This window comes from Sycon ciliatum, chromosome 1, assembly GCF_964019385.1.
Source record: "Sycon ciliatum chromosome 1, ocSycCili1.1, whole genome shotgun sequence".
NCBI lineage: Eukaryota > Metazoa > Porifera > Calcarea > Leucosolenida > Sycettidae > Sycon > Sycon ciliatum.
In genome coordinates, this window is record NC_088643.1 from 70,789,572 (window position 1) to 70,814,710 (window position 25,139).

General features: G+C 48.1%; 2 protein-coding genes and 1 non-coding gene across 3 annotated transcripts; 1 reads left to right on the forward strand and 2 right to left on the reverse strand.

The window, feature by feature from the left end:
- Positions 1–446: 446 nt before the first annotated feature.
- LOC135805223 (sorting nexin-4-like) lies at positions 447–18,441 on the reverse strand. Its single transcript, XM_065319234.1, has 15 exons — positions 18,051–18,441; positions 15,687–15,789; positions 15,441–15,470; positions 15,152–15,208; positions 14,462–14,533; positions 12,146–12,187; positions 11,809–11,867; positions 11,023–11,095; positions 9,811–9,872; positions 4,475–4,540; positions 3,590–3,682; positions 2,410–2,461; positions 2,001–2,110; positions 1,505–1,610; positions 447–1,119 (listed from the first exon to the last, which is right to left on the reverse strand). The coding sequence occupies exons 1-15, from the start codon at positions 18,212–18,214 to the stop codon at positions 1,054–1,056; spliced, it is 1,155 nt and encodes a 384-aa protein (XP_065175306.1). The 5' UTR covers positions 18,215–18,441; the 3' UTR covers positions 447–1,053.
- Trnar-acg (transfer RNA arginine (anticodon ACG)) lies at positions 10,011–10,083 on the reverse strand. The gene has a single exon. It is a non-coding gene; the product is annotated as a tRNA-Arg (tRNA).
- Positions 18,442–20,925: 2,484 nt separating the features above from the next.
- LOC135806658 (uncharacterized protein K02A2.6-like) lies at positions 20,926–24,810 on the forward strand. The gene has a single exon (XM_065320889.1). It carries the CDS (start codon positions 20,926–20,928, stop codon positions 24,808–24,810), a length of 3,885 nt encoding a protein of 1,294 aa, XP_065176961.1.
- The last annotated feature ends 329 nt before the right edge of the window (positions 24,811–25,139 follow it).

Consider the following 25,139-nt stretch of genomic DNA (forward strand, 5'->3'; position numbering starts at 1 on the left):
CCATATGACCATTGCATGCCACCTGCGTCCTGTGGTATGCATATGCCGAAGCAACTGACCTAACACGACTAACTGCATACACCTGTAACGCTACAGGTGTACCCATACCCATAGGGCCATACAACACCAACCAAGATCTTGTACACACGCTCTTGCACAAACTTTAATATAATAATTACCCCCATAGTGCTTCGCTCTCCGGTATGCCTACACCATGTACATACCCCCCCCCCCCCCCCGTGCGCTCCCCAACGCATTCACGCTGCACAACTTTTCACTACTTTCACTTTAGCTCATACGTGTACATGTACATCCTTCAAAGCGGTGAACCCCTTGATAGGCGACAAGCCCCTGGGTCATCCTAATAAAGATATTATTATAATACTTGAATTATTATTGTAGTAGCCACAAACCGCATGTAGTCACACCAAGATGAAAGCAACAGGTGCACTAAGTAGCTACTGTGGCAACGGAAGCATGGCTACATGTAAACATACGCAAAGCATTCGAAAGAGACCTTTCGCACGCTCGCAAGAGTAGGAGGCGAGCACAGGTTAGCGGATATGTACCAGCGAAACAAAACAAAAAGAAAGGCGATAAAAGGCATGTCCAGTGACAAAAGGGAACCGAGTAAAAATCAGATAATTATGGTAGTTTGTCCACAATGACTAAAATGGGACAGAAATAAGGCCTGGCCCAAATGTCTAGTATGAATTTCATGACGGCAGAATTTTCAAGAGTAGCAGAAACACGAATGCGTACAAGACAGCTAGAGGTAGGAGCCTCAACCAAGAAACAATCGGAAAAAGAGGGAGGGAGGGGACACACGCACACACGCATGCACGCACGCACACACAACACACACACACATAGCAAGATAGGGAAACGTCTATGGAAATCAAGACGATGAGGAGCGAGAGGTGCTGCCTAAAAAGATGCTGGGTATGGAAAAACTGCAAATTTGGAATATTTGGAAATATAAATTAGATCAATGTAGACACAGAACTTCGGTTAGGAACAGACGAGGCTCATACTGCTTACAGTAGCGATACGCTAGTCAATAGGCTCTTGAGCAATAGGTAGAAATGCTTCCTTGACTTTCACCCAGCCGTTCAGCATCTGAACAAAGAACACGTTCACAATCATCAAATCTACTTGTAAACAGAAGTTGACCATAGCTGTAACTTATGCTGGCCTGTTCTCAGTCTCACGCATGCATGTACATTGGTGCAGAAAATTTCATATTCCTTTCACTTGAACCACCAGGTCATAAAAGTAAAGATAAGGCTACAGCAACGTTGTGTCGTGTGTCAGCGAGCAGCCACGACTTGTACTCTCTCCCCCCCCCCACACACATACATGTATACCCTTGTTTGTTTCATGAAAACCCCACAGCACAAAATCCTTTAGAAGAGCATCCACGAGCAGCATCGCTGTCTGGCTCTAGCAGTATAAAGGAACTTGCAGCAGAGTCTACAGACACAGCAGGGAAGAGGATACGTACCTGGCGAATATGTTGTACATTTTTACGAGCAAATTCCAACCACATCTGTCTTTGTGCAGTAATCCGCTGGTCATCAAGGCGATTCACTTCCATGAGGATCGTTCTCCTGCACACATAACAAGAAAAGTGAACGTTACAAATAATCCATGCAGCTAAAATCCCACAGCTACTGAAAGTGAAGTATACTCTTAGCCCTGACTGAGACCAAAACGATCCAATCCAGCTATGCACACACTACGGCCAAAACAACGGCAGGGTGACCCAGCATACGACATGCAGGACACGTAAAGTTCTGCGGTCTCCGGCAATTGTCGGGTCTTATCATGAACAGTTTATTCATGCACATTATACGTAGGCATGCACACCCACACACCGCATGCACACAACCAGATACATACTCCCCCAGCCCCCCCCCCCCCCCCCACACACACACACAAGCACACATACACTTTGTTTGATGATAGGAAGTCTGCACACCATGATGCACACCGCCTACCTTGCAGCGTCAGCCTCTTCCTCGCGGTGCTTTTTCATAGAGGGGCTACGATTGGCCTCCGCTCCACCAGACAGTAAATATGTGGCAAGGGAGTAGTTGGTACTATTTGCCTGCGCTCCAGCACATACATAAAGAATAGTATTGAAAAAAAGAGAGTGCAAAACAGCAGAAGAAAAGTTCAAGCGCAAAACCAACGTAAGAAGTATGTGTTTGGCCACCTTGGTGGCTACACAACGCTCAACCAGAATTTATCAAACGGTTGAATTGCCTTTCCTGTTGAGCCAATTACTCTTAGTGGCTGCAGCACATCATTAATCGGTGTACAGAGCTGTACAGCGGCAGCAGCAGCCCCCCCCCCCCCACCCCCCTCATATTATGGTCAGAACGCATATGCCCCCTCTCCCCTCACCTCAGTGCCACTGATCAGCGCAGTTACGTGGAGACCACGCTGAAGAACGTGTCTGCAGGAACAGCGTGGAAAGCAGAACGGCAGAACGGCAGAAGATCAGCATCATTATTCATCCAAATACAGCCACAAGTGTACTACAACATGAACTGCAACTACACTCAAGACGGTGACTTTGTGTGACTTTGTTCTGAGTAGAAACCTATGCACGGAGTGTACTAGGCTATTGCATACGATGAAAAACTAAATGTGTTTATAACTTTATACACTAAAAAGCTAGTCAACATGATATCGGTCAGGTCACAAAGGAAGCCAGGCAGCCCCACCACTGCGTAGTACATACTATTCGTGATAGTATCTTCGTTAACTCGTTGTGTACTATTTATATCTTTCAACTAAATCTGGCTTAAATCTGGCTTTGGAAATTTTATTTTTCATTGCTACCAGGTTCGGCCTCATTTTCTCCGTGCGCAGATTGAGTATATCTTTAAACTAAAAAAATCACGCACATGCAGAGACAGAGGTAAATACTTCGAAGTAGCTAAATGGAGAGACAATGAGAAAGCGACGTTCATTTCTTGCTCGGAGGGTACAGACGGCTGTTGATTGCATGCTTGCATGTAAGTCATTTTGCAGACTTGTTCCTTGTCGATACCAGGGAAGTGTGAGCTGTCACAAAATTACAATGAGGAAAGAGCTTGAAAGTGACTTTTCCCGCTCTAAGAAAAAAGGGGGGGGGGAGGAGGGAGATACATCCTGATTGTATCCTCCAGAGAATATTGCAATAAACAACAAGTAAGGGGCCATCTGTACATAGTACTAAATACCGATACTAACAAACAAAAAAATGGTCAGTTTCCCACTTTCCCTCTACCGACCCCCCCCCCCCCACACACCCTACAAAAAGAAGAGGGTATTTACGGACAGCCCCTGCTGCTGTATAGTTCTGGAAAATCAACACCGCACTAGCATTACTAGCATACACTGTATGCAGACATTTGTTTGTTTCTTTCTCTTATTTGAATTCGTATAAAGCACAGGCAATTCTACCTTCTCACCAGAGGAAAACCTCCGGTTCCTGCTAAGAACGAACACAAGAGAGTAAGAAATAATAAAGAAGATTCATAACATGAGAATTCCGAGTTCATTCGAATAAAAACGCAATTCAAATGTCATCACCAACCTGAGTGCCTCGCTGTACTGTATGTAGTCATGGAACACTCTGCTTACGAGCTCCAGCTGTGATTTCCAGTGAGCTGCCGTGTTATCACCAAAACTGAACACAAGGACAGGGAAAATGCAGATACAAAATTATGAACACATAATAATTATGTGATCTTGCGGTGAGACACTGCCAGTCAGTAATGCTCAAAGTATGTGTGATACTGAAGTATGTAAAACTGAAAGGTTCCCTCGTTAGTTACGTCCATTGGTTGTCTATTGTTGTCGCACTACGTTTCACACTCTTTTAAAAATAGGTTTCTTCACACTTGCACCTTTTTGTCATTTCCTTTATGTGAATGGGGCCACGCATTTTATTATGTTGTTTCTGGATATTCTTCTTTGCGCTGCTCTACCATCTCTCTGCTGTACTTACTTGTTCTTCCTTTGGGTTTTGCCTGTATTCCACGTGACGAGAAGGGATGAAACTCATCATGAAAGTATACATGTACGCATGGAAAACTTTCGAAAATGTTGCTCGTAAATAGCCTGACGTTTGCTCTCTAAGTGTGATACAGACTGTACTGCAACTGACGTAGTTGGGTGTACTGTAAACCGGGAAATTTTTGCACCGGCTTTGACTTGCGATTTTCCAGCACAGGCCAATTTGCACCTGGAAATGCAGTTGTGATTGGAGTCAATTTCAGTAGTTTGTTTATTTTTTTACTACAGTTCTACTTTGAAGTATGCTATGCGCAGGCTTGCTTTCGCGATTTCACACCCATTGCAAAATCGTGAAAGTTTTCACTTTTCAGACTGCAAAGGTTTCCCGGTTTACATTACTGAAAAATGGTAGCTCACACCAACCAAATACTAACGATCACTTTAGGGCTCAAACCAGTCCTACCTTTCATACTTCCCGCTGGCAATGGCAAGAGGGTCTGCTAAGTCCTTGTCGATTATGCTCCAGTTCCTGGGCAAGTGTAACAAAGACAGAAAACAACAGTATTAACATTAGGCAAGGCAACCTCATCAAGTAAAGTGTACGAAAACATGGCTTGAAATAAGGTATCTAATGGGTAGGCTAGCAGTAGGAGCTAGCAGTAGGAGCTAGCAGTAGGGGCCAGCAGTAGGGGCTAGCAGTAGGGGCTAGCAGTAGGGGCCAGCAGTACGGGCTAGCAGTAGGGGCCAGCAGTAGGGGCTAGCAGTAGGAGCTAGCAGCAGGGGTTAGCAGCAGGGGCTAGCAGAAGGGGCTAGCAGTAGGGGCTAGCAGTAGGGGCTAGCAGTAGGGGCTAGCAGTAGGAGCTAGCAGTACGAGGTGGTTTGGCTTTTTTTAACATTCGTCATTTTTTAACAAATCGTGTAAAATATTTTTCTCAGCGCCTGTAAAACTGTTCTGAGTGGCGATATCGAACCGTCGTCTGGGGCAAGAGAAAGCCAACTTGTCATAGATCAACATTGGCCAGTGACCGCGGTCCTCGAAATTTCGTTGTGTCCGTCATGTCGGCGTGAGGTTTCGTGATCGAGTGAGAGTTTGTTAAAAAGTGCAAAATAAGGTGCTAGATGGACGAACCAGACGTAGAACCAACTCGATATGGCCTCAGAACGAGGGCACCACGTCCTGCTGCCACAGAAGCAGTTTCTGGGACCAGTGATTCCCTGAACAAGCCCCAGGAGAAAGAAAAGCCTGTGCAGCGTGCGATGCTAGCCGTCCGTGCATTTTACTCCCCCTCCTAACACAGCCACTACGTACGCCTCGAAGTCCAAGGCTGCCACCGCATTCAATGTCAGCAGACAGCTTTTCCGACACATGGAGCGTGAGTTCAGTGCTACTGGTGTGCTGGAGTCTGTCAAAAATGGTGAATTGCCTCCTCCTCCTGCTCCTGAGTGTGCAGCAGAATCCGCGAGCCCATTGGCGGCCGAGCCGGCAGCGGATATAAACATGGCGCTAGTGCTGGAGAGTCTGCAAAGTAAATGCAGCCGAGTTGGTGATAAGGCTGAGCATGGTCGTCGTGGACCAGTTGGGTTGTACCGCGAAGGCAGCAAGTGGGCCATTGATGCCATGCATCACGGTTCACTTCCTCGTGACGGTCGGCAAGCATCGAGGTTGCTCTCCAGTATCGGCATTCAAGTGACTCATGTTACTTTGTACAATAAGCTTCGCCAGTACGAAGCCGATGCCGAACCACAGATATTAACGCCAGTGCGATGTGGCCAGAAAACCGTCTGCCCCTTCGTTATGAAGTCGAGCTCGTCAACTTCATAAAAAACGCTCCGGGCATTGAATCTCAAGGCTGGCAAGTCCCTGGTTGTCAGTGCAGCTGATCACCTGATCAAAGGTACCGAGCTGGCCGATGAATTTAAGGACAAGAATGTGTCATACACCTGGTACTATGGCTTTCGGCAGCGGTACGGCATAAAGATGAAGAATCAAAATCGTTTGGAGACGGACAGACAGCGCTGGACAACAAGTGCTCATTTTGAGACATGGTACCAAATCGTGATGGAGGGCATGGTTCGGTGCGGCATTGCAGTAGTGAATCCCAATTTCTAACCCGACGAGCCATATGGCGTCATGTTTTCATCACTGATCCCGACATGGTCTTTGAGTGGGACCAGACTGGTTTCAGACGGGAAAGCACCAACGGAGAAGACAATGACCATCGACAGTGATGATGATGGCACCTGCATCGCCAATAAGTCTAGCGTCCGCTGGACTTTAACCGGAGGATCGTTTATGTCCGGGGACTCATTGCCAGGTTGTGCCACGCCACCTTCGAAGAGCATGGTGCTATCCCTAATGAAAGACCCTCCCAGATCTACCATCATCGACCCAGATTCTGGTAAAGGAAGGCCTTGCCAGTTTTACCCGCATCCGAGTGGTGGGTTTTCGTATGAGCTAGCACCATTGTGGCTCAAGCAAGTTGTTGGGCCGTGCATTCCCAAGAAGGACGGGAAGAAGGCGTACGCCTTGTGCGATGGCTATGGTGCCCACACAACGCTGCCCATGGTGAAAGCAGCTGAGGAAATCGGTGTGGACATCCAACTCCGCGTCACACACACACAAGTCACGTGTCGCAAGTTGCTGATGTGGCCAACTTCCCAGCCTTCAAGAGGAAGGCTAGGCAAGCAAAGTCTGATCTGCTTGTGAAGAAGGTCCTTGGTGGTCAGCCACCTCGCCCTGGTGTTGCCGATATGCCAGCCATTGTCAAACAAACGTGGGAGGACGCTTTCCATGCTAGTATCAGCCGCAAGGGATGGGCAGAGATCGGATTTGATCCAGCGACCAAGTGCTGCAACAGAAAGCTCTTCTGGGACCTCAAGTTGAAAGAGGAAGCCACCAAGGAGAAGCTCAACCAGTCAAATGCCAGTGGTCTTGTCCTCGACACCAGCTGCATGCAGTTTCAACAACATGCTGTAACTGCAGATGACAACGACTGCACCTCCGATTCATCAGACTCAGGCGATTCTGGTGCCAATGTTGACAATCTTCGGTTGGGCGGCGAAGATTTCAGGTGAGTTATTTTCTTACATTCAACATCTTCAATTTTAGTACTACTAACTTCCATCGCACACAGCCGCACGAAGTCCTTCAATTTTGCAACACAAAAGACATACAGTTGATGTGTGCACTGTGAGTACTGTTCATTTACTGGTATTTTTGTGGCTTGCATTTTACAGCATTCATTGGTTCACAATGACATGTTTTAAGCAGGCTGAACAATACCTTTGCATTACTGTATATGTTATTCCTCTGTCCACAGTTTGGGCCCGTTGACATACGGGGCAGGTCGAGCTAAGCTTGAAGAGCGGCAGAAACGGAAAGAGGTGCAGGAAAACCTCAAGAATGAGCGAGCTGCTAAGAAACTAGCCAAGGACAATCAGAAATCTCAGGATCGTCAGCACGCTGCTAGGGAAGCTGCGAAGCTCTTATGGCAACATCACGACCAGGGTATGAAAGTGGCCATTACCAAACTCCAGAAGAAGCATCTTGCAGCACTTCTTCTTTTGACCAATGAATCTGTAAAGGGGTCTGAGTCCAAAGCAGTGCTTCTATCCGCATTGGAAAAGAAGTTGTCAGATGAGGATCCTGTGGAAGAGGTTAACAATATGCGTTCTCTGGTGTCATTGTTCCATGACATTCCTTCAGCACCGACTCTCTCTTCCGATGTTTCTGTATCCCCGTGCTCTGAGCCCCCTGCAACGTACCTGAGCTCTTTGTCTTCTACAGCAACATGTAGCCCTGGAGCATCACTTCAAGTGGACTTGTCATGCAGTTCTCCTCTAGCAACATCCAGTCCTCTGTCATCTCGGCCCGTGGACACCGGCAACTTACATACTGCTCCGACTTCAGCATCTGCAGCCGATGCTTCAGCCACTGTAAGTGGCTTGGTAATAAATGCAAGTAGCAGCCCTGTGTTGTCAGCCAATTCAGCACCTCCACGTACTAGTATGTACCTTGGCACATCACGGATGTCAACAGCATCTCCTAGACCGCCGCTAGCATCGCCACAGACTTCGCATGGACTGGCATCGAGGTATGCGTTTTGTTAGTTGAATGACTTGATTTACGTTGTAACATCTTGTTTGGTGGGTGGGTGTGTGTTGGGGGGGGGGGGGGGGGGGAGGGGACAGGATGGTTTCTAAATTAGGGTTCAAGTTTGCACAACACATGAAGCAATTCGTTCTGCTCAGTTGTTAGTATGAACACCCTATTTGAACGATTGTGTTTGTTTTGTTTGTATTCGGCTTTGCTCAGAGTGCAGCATGCAACAAGTGCCATAGGTCATAGACCGCCGCTAGCACCGCGGCAGTAATAGCACGCAGTGGTGATAGTGTGCCTCATCGGGTATGTTGCAGAACTTCCTATCTTCCTTTGTGAATTATTTTTAAAGTGTGGAACAGAACGAAAACAGACTTTCCTTTGGGGTTTTTTAGGCGGACCTCCACTGGTTTCAAAAGTCGTTGTATAAGAGTAGGTGCATTTCTACTCAGTGCGCGGCTGACTATAACTACATGTTTAGTTGATAACCCCGTATCTACCTGTGCAGGGTTTACCGGGTGTTAGCGGCCGCCGTGAGTTTTTCGGGAACGGACGCGATAGTTTTTATTTACTTACCGGTGCATGTCCATGTGCTGTGTGTTTGCAGTTTTCATAACAGCCGACATTACCAAGACAACCACTTAGAAGTTTGTGAGGATTCCCTCCATATGCATCACTGCGTAAATCAGTCTATATCCTTCTTGCTCTTTTTGTTTCATGCTTGTATTGGTCGTGTTACATTATATCTTTTCCATGGTCCGATCGGAATCGGATCCCTTCTTTTTCTGCATGCCCTGCTCCCCATTGGCACATATATGAGCAGGAATTGCTTTGACGTACGATTTTATTTTATCTTTTATTATGCACTCTCTGCTTTGATTGCTGAAAGTGTGTGTTTTGAGTCATGTGCGTTCTTCGGAATTAACTGTCACGGTGATTCTTCTTTGCCGCTTGAGCTGGTTGAGTTTTTGTTACTGCAGACTAACAGTTATGGGTGTCTGCTTTTGATGAAGACCTTATTGATGTGTATCTTTCTGGTGGTCCTCTAATGAGTGCTGGGATCTGCACGAATGACTTGATTTCTGTTGCATAGTAGCAGGGAGTAGTAAAATACCGGCATTTTACTACTCCCTTGTAATAGCATATGGGGGCGTGCGGAATGAGCTCTCGTGCTGCCCTGCTTCTGGTTGTATTGGTTATTTGAAGCTACAGTGCTGGCAACTGAAATCCGACCCCCCCCCCCCCTAGCGTCTCGTACGAATCGCTAATGCGGCTAGCGCACCGCTAGGGGGGGTCGGATTTCAGTTGCCAGCACTGTAGATCGGTGTAGTACCAGCTATTGAAGTAATATTTATCAACTTCAATACATTTATGCATGGTTATCGTGGTTTGTGATGATATTTTACACTATGTTAAATAACGACACACCTACTTTTTCAAGGGTGAGAACACCATGAAAGCAGGGCGTGATCTCAGGAACTTTCCTTCAATGGATCGTCCCCATTTTTGGACACAATTGGCAAGAAGGATGCTACTTCCACTTGCCATAAAAAAATTTGACATTGCTTTGCTAGAAGTTGACGAAAAAGTGACATTTTAAAACCATGTTTAAAAAAAAAAGCCAAACCACCTCGTAGAGGTTAGCAGTTGGGGCAAGAGAATACGGCTGCGCACTGAACAGCACACAGTCATGACCTTACCGTAGACACTCCGATGTATCAGAGCTACAGTGAGCTTGTCTCTGGTGGAGCACTGATATTCTCTATGGCATGTAAAAGGACACACGCACGCAAAAATAAAATTCGCTTACGTCAGAATAAAAGGCATGCCTGCAATAGACCCTTTCCATAACGGTCATGATTGTGCATTTGCAGTCAAGTGAAATTGCAAGAAAAAAATTCGACCACGCCAGGATTCGAACCTGGAATCTCCTGATTCGTAGTCAGGCGCCTTATCCGTTGGGCCACGCGGCCAGTCACACATGTTACATATCCATGTCAGACATATATACAGTGAAAGCAACAAGCCAGTACTAGAACACATGCAAACGAGTGCCAATAGAAATCCGGCACACAAATGCACCGACAGCCCGGCGTAGACTGCAACATCACCCAAGTACACTGTACAATGCCAATGATGTTGCTGCATTCAATTGCTCCATTTCCGCATGAAAGAGTCTCTTGGACATTCGCTTCGACCAAAGAAGCTTTTCGTTTGGTAATATTGTTGCAGAATGGTTTGGAATTGATCCAGCAACATTCTCCTCGTTCTACTCTTAAAACGTAGAATGAGTAAAGACTTTGCAGAGATTCTCAACCATTTCTCCAGCCTTTCAGGTAGGGCACTGGCTCTTGCATAAGGCAACTTCCCTGCATTTTACTTTTAGACAAAGTGTTTGAGAACGCTCTCCGCTTGCGTTTCGGACAGAATTCAACAGAAAGTGCTGGCGGCAGCCTGCATAGCATACTTTGCCATTTCGCTAGCAAGGGTACGTCGTGACGGGAAATGTGAGTTGTGCGAGGAGCTGAGAGCGAGATATAACACTAACTGTCTTTGTTAGTGTATTGCCGGTTGGATTTGAGTGGAAATATTTATGACGTCAGAGGCAATACACTGTGATATCAACGCTTGAAGCGTTGAGGCGCAATTTGCTGGCACATGTACCTCCCCAGTTAAGGAGATGGATGAATACGTCCGACATCTCACACCTGCAGCAGTGTTCGCAGTGGCTGAAAATTTGCTAAGCCTCAGCCGCATTGCACTGCGATTTGTGAACGCAGTCTCAAACTCAGAGGTCCTTTTCTCCCTACAATCTGGTGTTCACTGAAAGGAGGAAGTCACTGAGCGAGAAGTCCATTCAAGCATTGCTGCTTCTTTACCACTACAACGGTGTGGACTATTATGAAACTTACCTGCATGCGTTGCAAAGCCCGCCTTGTGTACCTGCAAGTCTCGGTTGCCACATGGTCAATGCCTTGCAACTGTCTGCAGAGATAAATGACACAGAAGGGAGCCACTCACATGTAGCGACTACTCCTATACACTGCACGCACAGCTATTTGTCCATGTACTACCAAGAGTTAAGAAGCTCCCAAGAGTATGCAAACCTTTTCTGTGAGGTCTGCCGACGGCGAAAATTCACATCAGGTGGTACAGTATTCACGTTGTACGTTCCCAGCAGCCCGCTTTTAGTGTGCACTGAAGCAGCAAAAAGAGCATTCCCTGACAGAATCCCAGTCAGCTTATGCGAGTCATCAGCTTGACCACGGCAGCCATCCGGACTGCGCGCACGCTGGCCTTCGTTGAACGCAGAGATGTACATGTACTTGGAACACGTGATGTGAGTTCTGGCCATCAGAGATCCCATATGCAGAGTTGCACACTCTTAGGAGCTAAAGTACTCTTGGTACTACTGTAAACCTCGGCACAAACTTTAGTTCACCATTTGCCAGCAGTGTCAGAGTGGCACCTAAGGATGTTTTCAAACTAACTCAAGCGCAACAGTACATGTACATAATATATTATAGAACAGGTCGACATAGAATTTCAGGTTCGTAGCACTTTACTACCCACGAAATAACACACACCGCGGAAATAGCTGGAAATATGCCACGTGCAAAGGCTTCCAGGTTCCCAACGTATTCTGGAAATATGTTGTCACTGCTGCAATTTTCATGCAATTTTCATTCAGAACTTACTGATCAGGTGGGACTAATGTGCTTGTTACTTGCTGTAGCAGCATTGACGTCTCCACACTCTACACACCCGCATAGCACACACACACACACACACACACACACACACACACACACACACACACAGACACGCACGCACAACGCATACAGAGAAGTCGAGGGAACTCATAAACAAGGAAACGAATCCACCCCTTGCGAGTACAACTTAGGACTAAGAGACTCCAGAAGAAGAGAGGACAAACCCAGAATAGACATTGGTAACTTACTAAACTGGACTGTAGGCCTGAAAGAAAAAAAGAATCGAGATATTATATCACTAGAAGACATGATTACTACTTACTGATTTAGCAGCTGGCTGTTCAACCTTGTCGAACGAGACTGACTGCATTCAAGAGAAGAAGAAGTGGAGAGAACATCAAATGACTACTGTGTTGCAGTAGGAAAAGAAGACAAGGTGCTTTTCCAAACAATGTTTAAATAATGTTTTGTGTAGGGTGCAGATGCAACTTTTAGAGCTCTGCCTCTTAGACCCAAAACGACAGTTTGTAGATGGCCCTAGATCAGAACATGGACCTAGCACTGCCCAAGCTGTCAGCATTCCACAGGCTGGCGCAGAAGCTGTCAATCGGGAAGTGGAACTCACTGCCCCATCCACACCTTGTTGCCTTCCCCAGGAACTCAGGAATTGGAACTCAGCGCCACAAAGGTCTATGCTTCTTTGACCTGACCAAGGCATTCGGCTCAGTATGGCATTAAGTGTTGCTCGCCAAAACTCTGATCGACAGTCATCGTGCTACTGTGTCTCCCATCGCACCTGCAACTGACCGTCGTTGTACCTCAGCATGCGAATCCAAGCTGTGAAATAGATGGCCTGCTTTCAGAGGATGGAAGCTTGTTGATACAATGAACATGTCGCTGTGTCTTCATCTGTCACTGTCGCAACCTGCTTTGAATTAGTAGATCTCTGTTTTCTCTGTGTACATTTGTCCGATCTTTGATTACTGTGACACAGACTGGTATGGTTGTCACAATTTGTCAGCCATGACTTCAGACAAGCTCGGGTCTGCCAACGAAAGTAGTTCAAAATTCTATTTTACTTGACTCGTGGCTTCCCCTCAGCAGCACTTTATAACCTAGCTCAACCTCCAACCTCCCCAGCTCACCCAACCTAACTAGCTCATGCCTGCCTGCTTTCTATAGGGCTTGAAAGTGCTACGTCACAGCATAGCAACAATTTGAAAAATGCAAAAACTGGATCCACTTGGATCCAGTTTTTGTATGGATCCAAGCACATTTCAAGCCGTCTTACTCACCGCAAGGTGATGTGGCCAGTGAAACTGACTGATTTGGCTACTGGGGGCGGGGTTACAACTGGTGTCGAAGTAAAAGTCACCCCTGCATACGACATGAGTGGGTTGCTATGCACCCACATACTGAGGCAATAGCAAAGTCACACCTTAGTGGATCCAAAATAGAAATCTGATGTCAACTTACTACTCCCTGGCCGTTTTTGACGTCATCACTTTCAAGCCCTATTCAACTTTATCTCCACAGCAGCATATGTATCCACAAAATTAAACTTACCCAGGCATCTGGTGCCCTGCAACTATGCGAGATCGACCAACAAGGGCATACCAGTAACGGAGTCTCGCTACATGCGGCTCGTGCAGTCCAATTCACAAAATCCCCATTTCGGTTGTATTCTGGCGGGGTCAAGTTGTCAAGCTCAACCCATCAATGTGAAAGTACATGTATATACGTACGTCTACGTTTCGTCAAGTTATTAGGAGTAGGTTGCGTTCTCCCACTGTATCCACACTTTCCTAGCTGTAACTACAGTTGCGCTCGATCAAATCCGACCCAAAGTGCATATATGGCGCCCTCAATTTGCACGGCCCTTGACGCCCCGGAAGTGGCACGAATGCGGCTGGACGTACACATGTACAAATGCAGTGATGGAATTGGAACTGGTCCAGGGCGTCAGCTTTGCACTTTGAGTCGGATTTCAGTGAGCGCAACTGTACCTATTATCTCACTTAGTGGCTAAGGTTTGCTTTCATGTGTCTTCTTCCTACTTTCGCCATGGCTGGGTATCACCCTCATCTCGGGGGTTGCTACCCATATTTGCAGTGCTTGCATATTCTACGAGATTGAGCTGAATATTATAGATAAATACACAGCCCCTTTTTCTTACTAACACAAGCATTATTATACATTGCAAGATTTCACACGGCAGGTAAAACATTGGTACAACTGTCCAGAACAAAAGTGCACCATGCAATCTACATGAATGGTCTAACAATCAGGCAGGCTTCAACGCCTGGATCCTTGAGACACATCGATTTCACCAAGCACAAATGCATGCAAGGGAAAAAGCCCAGTGGGGCACTCACTCCCAGGAAAAATGCCTGGAGCATTTGGTTTAGACACATTCGTTTCATCCAACACAATCGCACGCAAGGGACAAAGCCCAGCAAGGCACTAACCTCCACGAGGAATGAATGGATCCTTTAGACAAATTCATGCAAATGCATGCAAGGGACAAAGCCCAGCGAGGTGCTCACCTCCAAGAGAAATGTATGGATCCTTTAGACACATTCATTTTATCAAACACAAATGCATGCAAGGGAGAAAGCCCAGCGAGGTCACGGCTCACCTCCAGGAGAAATGTACACAAGGAAGAGTCTCTACACAGGATAGGATGAGATGTACAGCGTTCCAAAAATGCCTGCACATGAAGAAAACGGAAATAGAACAGAACAAACTGTGTTCTATAACCAGCAGCCCACTACATGTGCAGTGCACAGTGATTCACCAATGCACTACTGTACATTGTGCACAGTGGACAGTGTACAGTACACTACATGTGCAGTGCACAGTGGTGGCTAGTCGTATAACATCATTACATGGAGAGAAGGCCACCCTCATGAACATAGCTGCAGTGCTGCATTCAGGCTCACAGGCCAGTGTTGGTACAGCTAGAGCAAAGCACTGGACCTGGCATTGCTACGTCTAAAAGGGCACCTTTCGCAGGGTAGCAACATTGCAATTACAGTACGCGTGATGAGAGCATTAGCAGTCGCTACTGCGGTACATGGGTTCACACTGAAGTCGCTGTGACTAATGTCGCACACATGCAGACATCATAGGCAGAGAACAGCGAAGAAAAAGCCGATTTCAGAAAGGATCTGCTCAGACGAAGCAAACAATTAGCACACTTTTTTCTTTCTTTACAGTGGAATTATATAAGCCCGAGCAAAGTTCGTTTTAGCTATAGCAGCTTCCACATACATGTGTACGTGCATTGTCATAGACACAACACTAGCAAGGCTTAGCCAAATCGTACCTCTAAAGAGATAGACCTCTCACGCACTGTTGCTGCATCCCCAACATCAACTAGCACCTGGACAGCAAAGAAACCCACAAAGAGCGTTGTAGGACAATGTCTGAAGTGCAATGCAAGTGGACTGCTAGTGAATGACTAGCGTGATTGGAAACACGCCACAAATTGTACCATGCAACTAATAATAAAACAACAGAAAGTGCAACGAGTTGTGGCAGAGGGATATGTGAAGCTGCAAAGTCTTGGAAATTAGGCGCCCATTCTGGCACTTATTATAACAGCGGGACAGTACCTTTTTCTCCGGCAATGGTGGTACTATAACCTGCAAGTACATCAACAAACAAACAGAACAGCACAGCACTAGTGATTAACAGTAAACCGTGAACAGGAGATACGACTCACACTATCCTTCCTATCGTAACAGACGAAAAAAACTCTTATTAAGTAGGTATCTGGGCCAATTTTCCTTTGTGAATGTTATTGATCTGGCCTGCGGTGAGGAAGTCCATGCCCATCACAACGTGAAGATACAACTTACATATGGATAGGCAGCAATTAAACTCTGTCGGAGTGCGTCAAATTCACGATATCGCCGCCATAGGACTTCCTGTCCAGCGTCAGTTTCGGACAATCTCTTGAACCTGCTCACCCGCACAGAGACACAAGAAGTTAGAACATACATTGATTACTAATATAATGAATATATGCATGTAAATTGATCAGCATGGCGTCATATTTGGTTCTGCGAAACGAAAATGTACAAACTACAGTAAAACCTGTGACTAACGACCAACCCTTGGGGCCAGAGAAAGCGGTCTTTAGTGGCAGGTGGTCCTTAGTTAGAGGTTTGCACTGCACAACCATAATATATGAATGTGAGACCGTCCGTGCCTGGCGAAGTGGTCTGCAGTAGCAGGCTGGTCGCCAGTCACGGTGGTCTGCAGTAGCAGGCTGGTCGCCAGTCACGGTGGTCTGCAGTAGCAGGCTGGTCGCCAGTCACGGTGGTCTGCAGTAGCAGGCTGGTCGCCAGTCACAGTGGTCTTTAGTTACAGGTTTTACTGTAGTCACTTTCCCTCTACGCAATGGAGTGAGAAACTTCACAAGAACTTTCGCAACTTCGGACACGAAACTTACTAGCATGAAATGCGATATAAACGTCCGTGTGAAGTTTCGAGAGATTGTGGGTGACAAATCATCACTTGTTGGATAAAAAGAATTGTGCATGAAATCCGTTCCGCTTTCCGCGTTCGACACCGCTTGTTGCGGTGAGTCTTCTACGGCAGCACATCCGTGCATGAAAATTTGTCCAGTCCGGACAGGATTCCGTTTGATCCAGAGTCCGGTAAACCATGTTTTGATGTACATGTACTGTGTGTGTGAGTTCCCTACTGCAGGGTTCTAGCAAGAGTACATGAAACCCAGAGTGCGCAGCTTGTGACTTTTTCTCCACCGCTCCTGTGGGTGCTGCCCGTGGCAAGTGGCAGGGCACTGCCCCAAGTGTGGTAAGTGGGGCCACTTGGCCAAAGCTTGCTTGTCCATGCAGAGTAATCCAGCTTCTGTACACAACCATGATGTCGCAGCCAAACATAGCTGAGCAAGACCCACTGTACTCTAGCTCTCACAGCATGGACACCAATTCGGCTGAGATCAGTGCGCGTCATTGGTGGATGCAGCAGAGTCAATGAGGATGGGCAACGCTGTGCCATGGACCGTGGCTGTTACGTGGGCACTGGTGGCGGCAGTATCATCGCAGTAGTCCATGAAGGCCTCATAGTCGGGTAGGAAATAAGGTGCATCTGAGAGGTAAACTGGATCATGTGGATTAGCTGCTGTACTACTAGTCGTAGGTGCAGTGTACATGGTGTATGTGACATCAGCTGGGGTGTAGCTGGTGTCTATGCACATCCCCTGTGCCTACTCCTCCCCAGTTTTTGGTGCACTGAAGTGTCGCTAAAGCCGAGACCTCAGGTCGGCGGAGATGCTCCAGTTTCACCACCACAGTTGCGTCTGCAACCACCTCTATCATGTAGTATTCTGTTCTCGAGGTTCGTGGTTTCTCGTAAAAAAAACGCCATCGGTGCCAGATCTTCCTACAGCTGCCAGCCGTGACCAGTAATTCTGCCAATCACAGTGTGACGCTGCCAACGCGAGCCGCCGGCCAAACGCCCCCAGCCTCGCCACTGGCCAGCACGTTTTACGCCGCAATGAGCAGGTGCACGACAAGCTCGTACCACAGTGGGATCCTAACCCCTGGACCGGCGACCAGACTAATGGTTCTACTGCGACGATCTCCAACCCAGCAACTGGCCAAATATCAACTCGTCACATGTCATTCGTGAAGCCCACGATTGTCGTCACTCCGCCAGCAAATCACACACCACCAGCCGAAACTACTGCCACCGCACCACCTCCCGTCCCACCCGACGTCAACACTGGCACTCCACTCTGATAGTGCACCCCCTACTCAGTTTTTCTTGCTTTCGATTTTTGTGTTTTCCGTCCACGCCACGAAATCGTTCCGGGTGCGCGCTGCCATACGCGCATATGTTGCATTTTTGTGTGACACGGCAATATTGGAAAATGAAGAAAAAAAACGGGCAAACTGTTTTTCTCCCTGCCTCCCTCCCCCTTAATTCCTAGCCCGAACCCTGCTGCTATGTATTTCTCATTGACGTATGATCACAGTGTCAGTGAGTGATAGCGGGGTGAGATGCACTCAATCCATTTTTCACTACGATGTAGCTGTGTGTGTGTGTGTGTAGTGTCGATGAAGTGGGATTGTCAGTGCTGCATGCTGACTACAAGTTGTGTTTAGGATTTACTAGTACTTGTACCACTGAGAGATGCACGTTGTCTTTCAAATCTCCCCAAAATTTCACCTTTTGTTATCTCACCCACCTACCTTGTTGTGATAAGGTAGCGGACGTATGGCCTCGCGAACAAGCCCTTCTCCGGTACAGTTTCACTGTCCGTAATAGACACAGAATGAAAGGAAACAGGCAATGGGGGTGAACTGCAGCGAGCTGAAGCAATGCTGGCAGAGTCGTCGGGAGAATCAGATGTCATTTTCAGTTTCCTTTCTACTCAGCGCTGTGAGAATGCAGACGAGGTGCTCCAAAATAGCTATCGATGAACGGGCTGGGTTACAGGAAGACATACAGGAGGATCTGCTCAATCTCTGAAACAGGTAGATCTACTTGTGGTCTCTCTACATTTCGACCTGTATGATATTGCAGTGATTTACACTTTGCAGTGATCTGAATAGAATATTCAAAAATCAAAATCAGTGTTGCAGTTGTACCGGTACCGCGGTGTACTGAGTCTGTCAGTCTGTGCAGTGTCACTGATCACTGTGATCATCAGTGACTGTCGATGACATGATGTCACTGCACTGTGCTATTACCGTAATTGGATCAACTCAAACGCGTGGAGATGTACGAAAATACGAAATGCTCAGACTCCCTGGTAGTGCTACTGCTAGTGCTAGTAGTGGTAGCAAGCAGCAAGACCCGCCAAGCAAGGCCAAGACTGCAAGAGTCAATAAAAATAATTACAGTGTACTGTATAATGATCGTACTCTTGCTGGTAGCAAGAGGGCACATGCAGTCTCTGTTGAACTTGAACTTGTAGTCTTGCTGGCAGTAACCAAGCCAGGACTCAGTGCCAGGAGTGGTTATCATGGTTATCACTCCCTGAAAAATAGAGTCGAGACAGGATCCATAACCATGATAACTTGATAACCAGTGAGGAGAAGAATGATGCATTTTACTCCCTGAACTGGACTTTTTATAACCACGGTATTTTACTACATTGTGCTCGTACTCCTAGGTGCATGCCGTGGTGGACACCGCGGTCTCCTGATGTCTACCGGAACAAGTGGAATAGGCTAATGGTAGTAATGCACTGGACTTGAAGTATAGAATCAGACATGGATGTCAGGGCAGTATCGTTGATTCAGGCCCGAGAGCGGCCCAAGGCCGAAGGCCGCGGGCCGCTCGAGGGCCGGAATCAACGATACCTGCCCGCGCCCTGACATCCATGTCTGATTGTGTTTCACACTGCCACCCACGCACGACAGCACAAGTGAAAGCCAGAACGCTCTCCTCAGCAGAACGTGCACGTGCAAGTGCACCTACAACGCACCTAGCAGCGCAAACAAAGCCACTGTACTGCACTAATCTGCATAAATCGAACTACTTGAAATACATCAACTAGAAACACCGAGTGCCTGCCTGCCCAAGTTCTCAAGTCCTTTATGGCACTCGTTGCACAACAATGGCAGAAACTCACAAGCTGAAGTTCCACCTCCGTGCGCTCCGGCTGAAGTTTCGTTGTGAAGTTTCGTTCTGAAGTTTCATGTCAAGCAAGGTGAAGTTTCGTTCTGAAGTTTCGTTCTGAAGTTTCATGTCAAGCAAGGTGAAGTTTCAACTCAAGCAAGGTAAAGTTTCATCTCAAGCAAGGTGAAGTTTCAGGTTGGTACGCTCTCGGGCTTTGTTGATTCAGGCCCTCGAGCGGCCCGCGGCCTTCGGCCTTGGGCCGCTCTCGGGCCTGAATCAACAAAGCCCTCGAGCGTACCAACCTGAAACTCAGAAGCTGAATCCTCCACGTCCCCGACCACCGCCCCTATAGGTTTCTTCCTTTTATACCTTCATGGCGGCGTGTTCAGTTTCACCTCCACACGCTCTCGGGACGTGCTGATTGGTCAAGGGCCACCGCATGGATACATGGACCGGATATCAGGCTTTTTCTTTCTCTCTTGAGTTGTTCCACCTCGATCAGGTAAGTCTCTCCACATGCGAGTACAGTCCGTATCGCCTATAAGGTTGGCGGCTATAGTAATATACCGGATATAGTGATCAATTTCTCAAATTCATTTTCATTTGTCATAACTAAGTATACACAGTTATCGCGTATAGTAATAATCGTCTATAGTAATATATCGCCTATAGTGATCAAATTCATATTTCAAAAGATGTTTATTACACTATTTTTGCATCGGTTATAGTGATTGATGTGAAATCAAGCGATGTCAGAGGAGAACAGGGTATTACTTCTTCGTGAAGAACTTGTCCAGTGAGTGTTGTGTGGTGAGTTTTGCTTGTACAAGTTGCTAAAATATGCCTCCATCATGAGGAAATCCTGATTTTGTGTGTCCGGAGCTACAGCCAGCTACATGACATTGTACATGTATGTAGTGCGTATGTGCACGGCGCGCTGAGTCGTTTGACACCCCACTCGCATACATTGCATGCAGTATCGGTCATAGTAATATATCGCTTATAGTGATAAAATGCTCAAAATCAAACACCAACGCTATAGGCGATACTGACTGTATACTCATCACGTGATCATTCATGTTCTCCTACGGTGCCATTCAACTTTTCAAGCCCAAGGGCCTGAATGGCAGGGCATGATCAGAGGTTCATGCCCTGCCTGTGAGCGCTCTGATTGGCTCAAACCGTGGCAACGATCACGTGGCAAGTGTGAATGCTGCATTCATGTACACTACTCACTAGCAGGTGTCGTAATATCTGGACTCTATTATGCGTACACTACTGTACACTTATGACTGTATGCGTTGCATGCTGTATGTACGTCACACAGGCCGTTTCCCGTAGGCCAGAACTTTGATGTGCTTCACTGGCTCGGGACTTCTCTTGTTTTTGACTTACCTACTGGTTGTGCATTTCTTGCTCCTCATTAGTTTACTCGTCCATGTCTCCTTGTCCCTATTGAGAATAATACTACATGGTGTCAGAATTGGGCTGCTGATAACGATGGCTGGATTTTCTATTCCATCCATGAGATGGCAGTCAGACAACCTCCCGGAGGAATTCGCCTCGTTTAGGCAGTATTGTGAATTGATTTTCGGAGGTCCGTACTCAGCGAAGTCAGCGAAAGAGCAATGCTCATATATCCTCCTTTGGATAGGCCGACCTGGTGTGGACATCTACAATTCCTGGACATTTGCAGACGAAGCTGACCGCTTCAAAGTGGACGAATTACTTTCCCGTTTTCAGGCCCACCTGCAGCCGAAAGTAAACGCGTGGCTGGCCCGTTTCCAGCTTCAACAGCAACGGCAAAATGTGGGGGAAACCACTGACGATTTTCTCTGTCGCTGTCGGAACTTGGCAGTGAAGTGCAAATTTGCCGATGCCGGTGAAGTCAACACCCGTTTGCTAGAGCAGCTGATTGTCGGCACCCGACATAAAACGGTACAGGAGAAGCTGTTGGAGAAGGGCGACCAGTTGTCGTCTCTTGACGAAGGGCTGGAAGTTGCGAGGACACATGAAGCTACAGCTACCCAGATGGCTCAGCTAACCGGGTCTCGCTCCGCCAGTGTTAGCCCTGCTGACGTATCCTTTGTTAAAAAGTCTGCTCCGAAGAGATCCAAAGATTTCAAGAAAAAACAACAAAAAAAGAGTTGTCAATTCTGTGGGAAGGAAGACCATGATCGTGCAGTATGCCCAGCTCGATCAGCTGAGTGTAATTTCTGTAAGAAACAAGGGCACTTTGCTACTGTGTGCCAGAAGAAGCAACGATCCTGTGACGCTGTACATACTGTACCGCCAGATGCGCATGCCCCTGGCATGTTTCTCGGCAGCGTCGATGCCGGACGTGACCCTTGGTCTGTGTCGGTGGAAGTCAACAATTCCCCAGTCATGATGAAGATCGACACCGGAGCCGATGTCTCTGTAATTCCAGCAAGTGTATTCCGCCTGTTAGATGCGCAGGCCCTGCGACCCAGTCGTCGTACCCTGATGTCTGCTAACTCAAGCGTCCTCGACGTAGCTGGCGTGTTCGACGCAGTGGTAACACATGCGGGCAAGTCGTCTCGCCAAGAGATTTTCGTTGCCAACAACCTCAAGCAGGCCCTCCTAGGACGCCCTGCAATAGTCGCCTTGGACCTCCTGGACGTCAAGGCTGACATCTCTGAAGTATCGAGCGGTATTCGCGACACCGCGACAGCACGAGCTGCATACCCCGATTTGTTCAAACCTCTCGGCAGGTTCACTGGAGAGCCTCACTGCATTCGCCTCGAAGAAGGCGCCAAACCATTTGCTCTGTCCTGCCCGCGCGACAATGTGGCAATACCGCTAATGCCGATTGTTAAAGCGGAGCTTGAGAAGATGGAAAAGCAAGGCGTCATCGTCCCTGTCGACGAACCAACTGATTGGTGTGCTGGCCTTGTTGTTGTCGCCAAACCTGGAGGGGAGGCAGTCCGTCTGTGCGTTGACTACACACGTCTCAACCAACACGTTCGTCGTGAGCAGTTCGTCTTGCCGGCGGTAGACCACACGCTGGGTCAGTTGGGCGGTGCCAAGTATTTCACAAAGCTTGACGCCAACTCTGGGTTTTACCAAGTGCCCTTGGCCAAGGAATCCCAGAAGTTGACCACATTTATCACCCCGTTTGGGCGTTTCATGTTCACGCGTCTACCATTCGGTATTTGTTCGGCTCCCGAACATTTTCAGAAACGAATGGCTCGGATCTTGAACGGTGTGGTTGGTACCGCATGTCAGATGGACGACGCTCTAGTGTTCGGTAGCACTGAAGAGGAACATGATAACCGGCTGCACCAGGTGCTACAACGGCTCAGCGACAACGGCGTCACACTCAACCCTGACAAGTGTCTCTTCAAAGTCACTTCTGCCAAGTTCTTGGGTCATATCATCGACCAAGACGGCATCCACTCTGATCCCCAGAAGGTGCAGGGCATTCAAGACTTCACGCCATGCCAGGATGTCGCGGATGTGAGAAGCTTTCTCGGCCTCGTCAACCAGCTTGGCAAGTTCTCTCCCTCACTTGCTTCCGTCTCACAGCCGATCCGCGACCTTCTCAAGAAAGGCAATGCCTGGTCCTGGGGACCCCCTCAGCAATCGGCATTTGAAGAGATTAAGGCTCTTCTGTCGTGTACGCCTGTTCTTGCTCTGTACTCTCCCGAGTACCCAACTATTGTCTCTGCAGACGCCTCGAGCTATGGTCTCGGTGCCGTTATCAAGCAGCAACAGCCGTCCGGCGATTGGAAACCCGTATCGTTCCAGTCTCGTGCACTACTGCCGGCAGAGCGTCGCTATGCTCAAATAGAAAAGGAAGCTCTTGGCCTCACCTGGGCTTGCAACCGATTCTCTGATTACCTCATCGGTAAGAGATTCACGCTGGAAACAGATCACAAGCCTCTGGTGCCCCTGTTCAGCACCAGTGCTCTCGACTCTATCCCTCCACGTGTACTCCGGTTCCGGCTCAACCTGATGCGATTTGATTTCGACATCGTACACATCCCTGGCAAAGATCTAATCGTTGCTGATGCCTTATCTAGGTCACCTGCGTCGCGTCCTCTGTCCGCTGATGACGTCCGCCTCCTCGACGACGCAGAAGCTTTTCTCGACAGTGTGGTTTCTCATCTCCCTGCGTCCGATGCAAGACTGAGTGAGATTCAACACCAGCAGGCTCAAGACCCAGTGTGTCAACATCTTGTGCAGTACACTCTGTCCGGTTGGCCAAGTTTACAGTCTGCTCCAGTGTCCGTTAAGCCCTACTACGCATCCCGGCAGTCATTCTGTATCACAGATGGCCTGCTCCTGTACGGTTCCAGAATCGTCATCCCGGACCAGCTCCGTCCAGAAGTCCTCCAGCAGCTCCATGCTGGTCACCTCGGCATCACGAAGACCCGCGAAAGGGCTCGCCAGTCAGTTTGGTGGCCAGGTCTAAGCGCCCAGTTGGCTGATATCGTGTCCAATTGCCAAGCCTGCGCTCGTGACAAGCCAACGCCAATGGAGCCCCTGCTGTCCTCACGTCTTCCCGAGTTCCCGTGGCAGGAAGTCGCTGCCGATTTCATGCAGTTCCAAGGCTCTCAGTACCTAGTTGTCGTCGACTACTACTCCCGATGGATCGAGCTTGCTCAGATGTCCCGTACTTCTGCAGCTTCTCTCATCACGCAACTGAAGTCCATGTTTGCGCGTCACGGCAATCCAGATGTGTTTGTTTCGGACAATGGTCCCCCATTCACAAGTGCAGAGGTTTCAGCATGGCTTCAAGAGCAAGGAACCACCCAGCGCACGAGCAGCCCTCTTCATCCGCAAGGCAACGGCTTAGTGGAACGCGCAGTGCAGACCCTAAAGCATTTGCTGGTGAGGGGAGGTGATCCGTATGTTGCTCTGCAGAGCTATCGTGCCAGTCCACTAGCACATGGCTTCAGTCCTGCGGAGCTCCTCATGGGCCGCCGCATCCAGACGCGTTTACCCATGTCGGCAGACGTTCGACGGCCATACCTCGTAGATCGCACAGCGTTTGCCGCTAAAGACGCCTCTCTGAAGTCCCGGCAAGCGTCGGATTTCAACTCCCGCCATCGCGCTCTCGATGCTACGCCACTGGTCCCGGGTACCGCTGTCTTTGTTCCGGATAGGAAAGAGCCTGGTATTGTCACTGCCGAGCATTCCACCAGGTCGCTTATCGTGGAGACGCCATCCGGTTCGGTTCTCCGCCGCAACCGCAGTGACCTCATCGTCGATCCGCCTGCAGGTTCTGCTAACGACGCTGTGGACAATGGTGAGCCAGCGTCACCTGCCCAACGTCCATCTCCAGGTACTCCCGTCCCTGAGCGTTCCGGTAGAGTTACCCGTTCTGGACGTGCCGTTCATACTCCTATCAGATTCCGTTAATCATTTAGCGTTACTCTTTCGTCTTCAGCATTATTCCTGTTTTGCTAACTTATCGCTCTCTTGCTGCGCGCCCTGAAAGGGGAGATGTCGTAATATCTGGACTCTATTATGCGTACACTACTGTACACTTATGACTGTATGCGTTGCATGCTGTATGTACGTCACACAGGCCGTTTCCCGTAGGCCAGAACTTTGATGTGCTTCACTGGCTCGGGACTTCTCTTGTTTTTGACTTACCTACTGGTTGTGCATTTCTTGCTCCTCATTAGTTTACTCGTCCATGTCTCCTTGTCCCTATTGAGAATAATACTACAGCAGGGAGCAAGGGT

What these genes read in the sequence shown, in the direction of transcription:
- LOC135805223 (XM_065319234.1), bottom strand. Translation starts at nt 18,214, where the DNA reads ATGACATCTGATTCTCCCGACGACTCTGCCAGCATTGCTTCAGCTCGC. An exon ending in TAATTGCTGCCTATCCATAT is followed by an intron (nt 15,471 to 15,686) that starts GTAAGTTGTATC and finishes ATGTACTTGCAG; the next exon opens with GTTATAGTACCACCATTGCC. An exon ending in ATGTACAACATATTCGCCAG is followed by an intron (nt 1,120 to 1,504) that starts GTACGTATCCTC and finishes TTCTTTGTTCAG; the next exon opens with ATGCTGAACGGCTGGGTGAA.
- LOC135806658 (XM_065320889.1), top strand. Translation starts at nt 20,926, where the DNA reads ATGGCTGGATTTTCTATTCCATCCATGAGATGGCAGTCAGACAACCTC.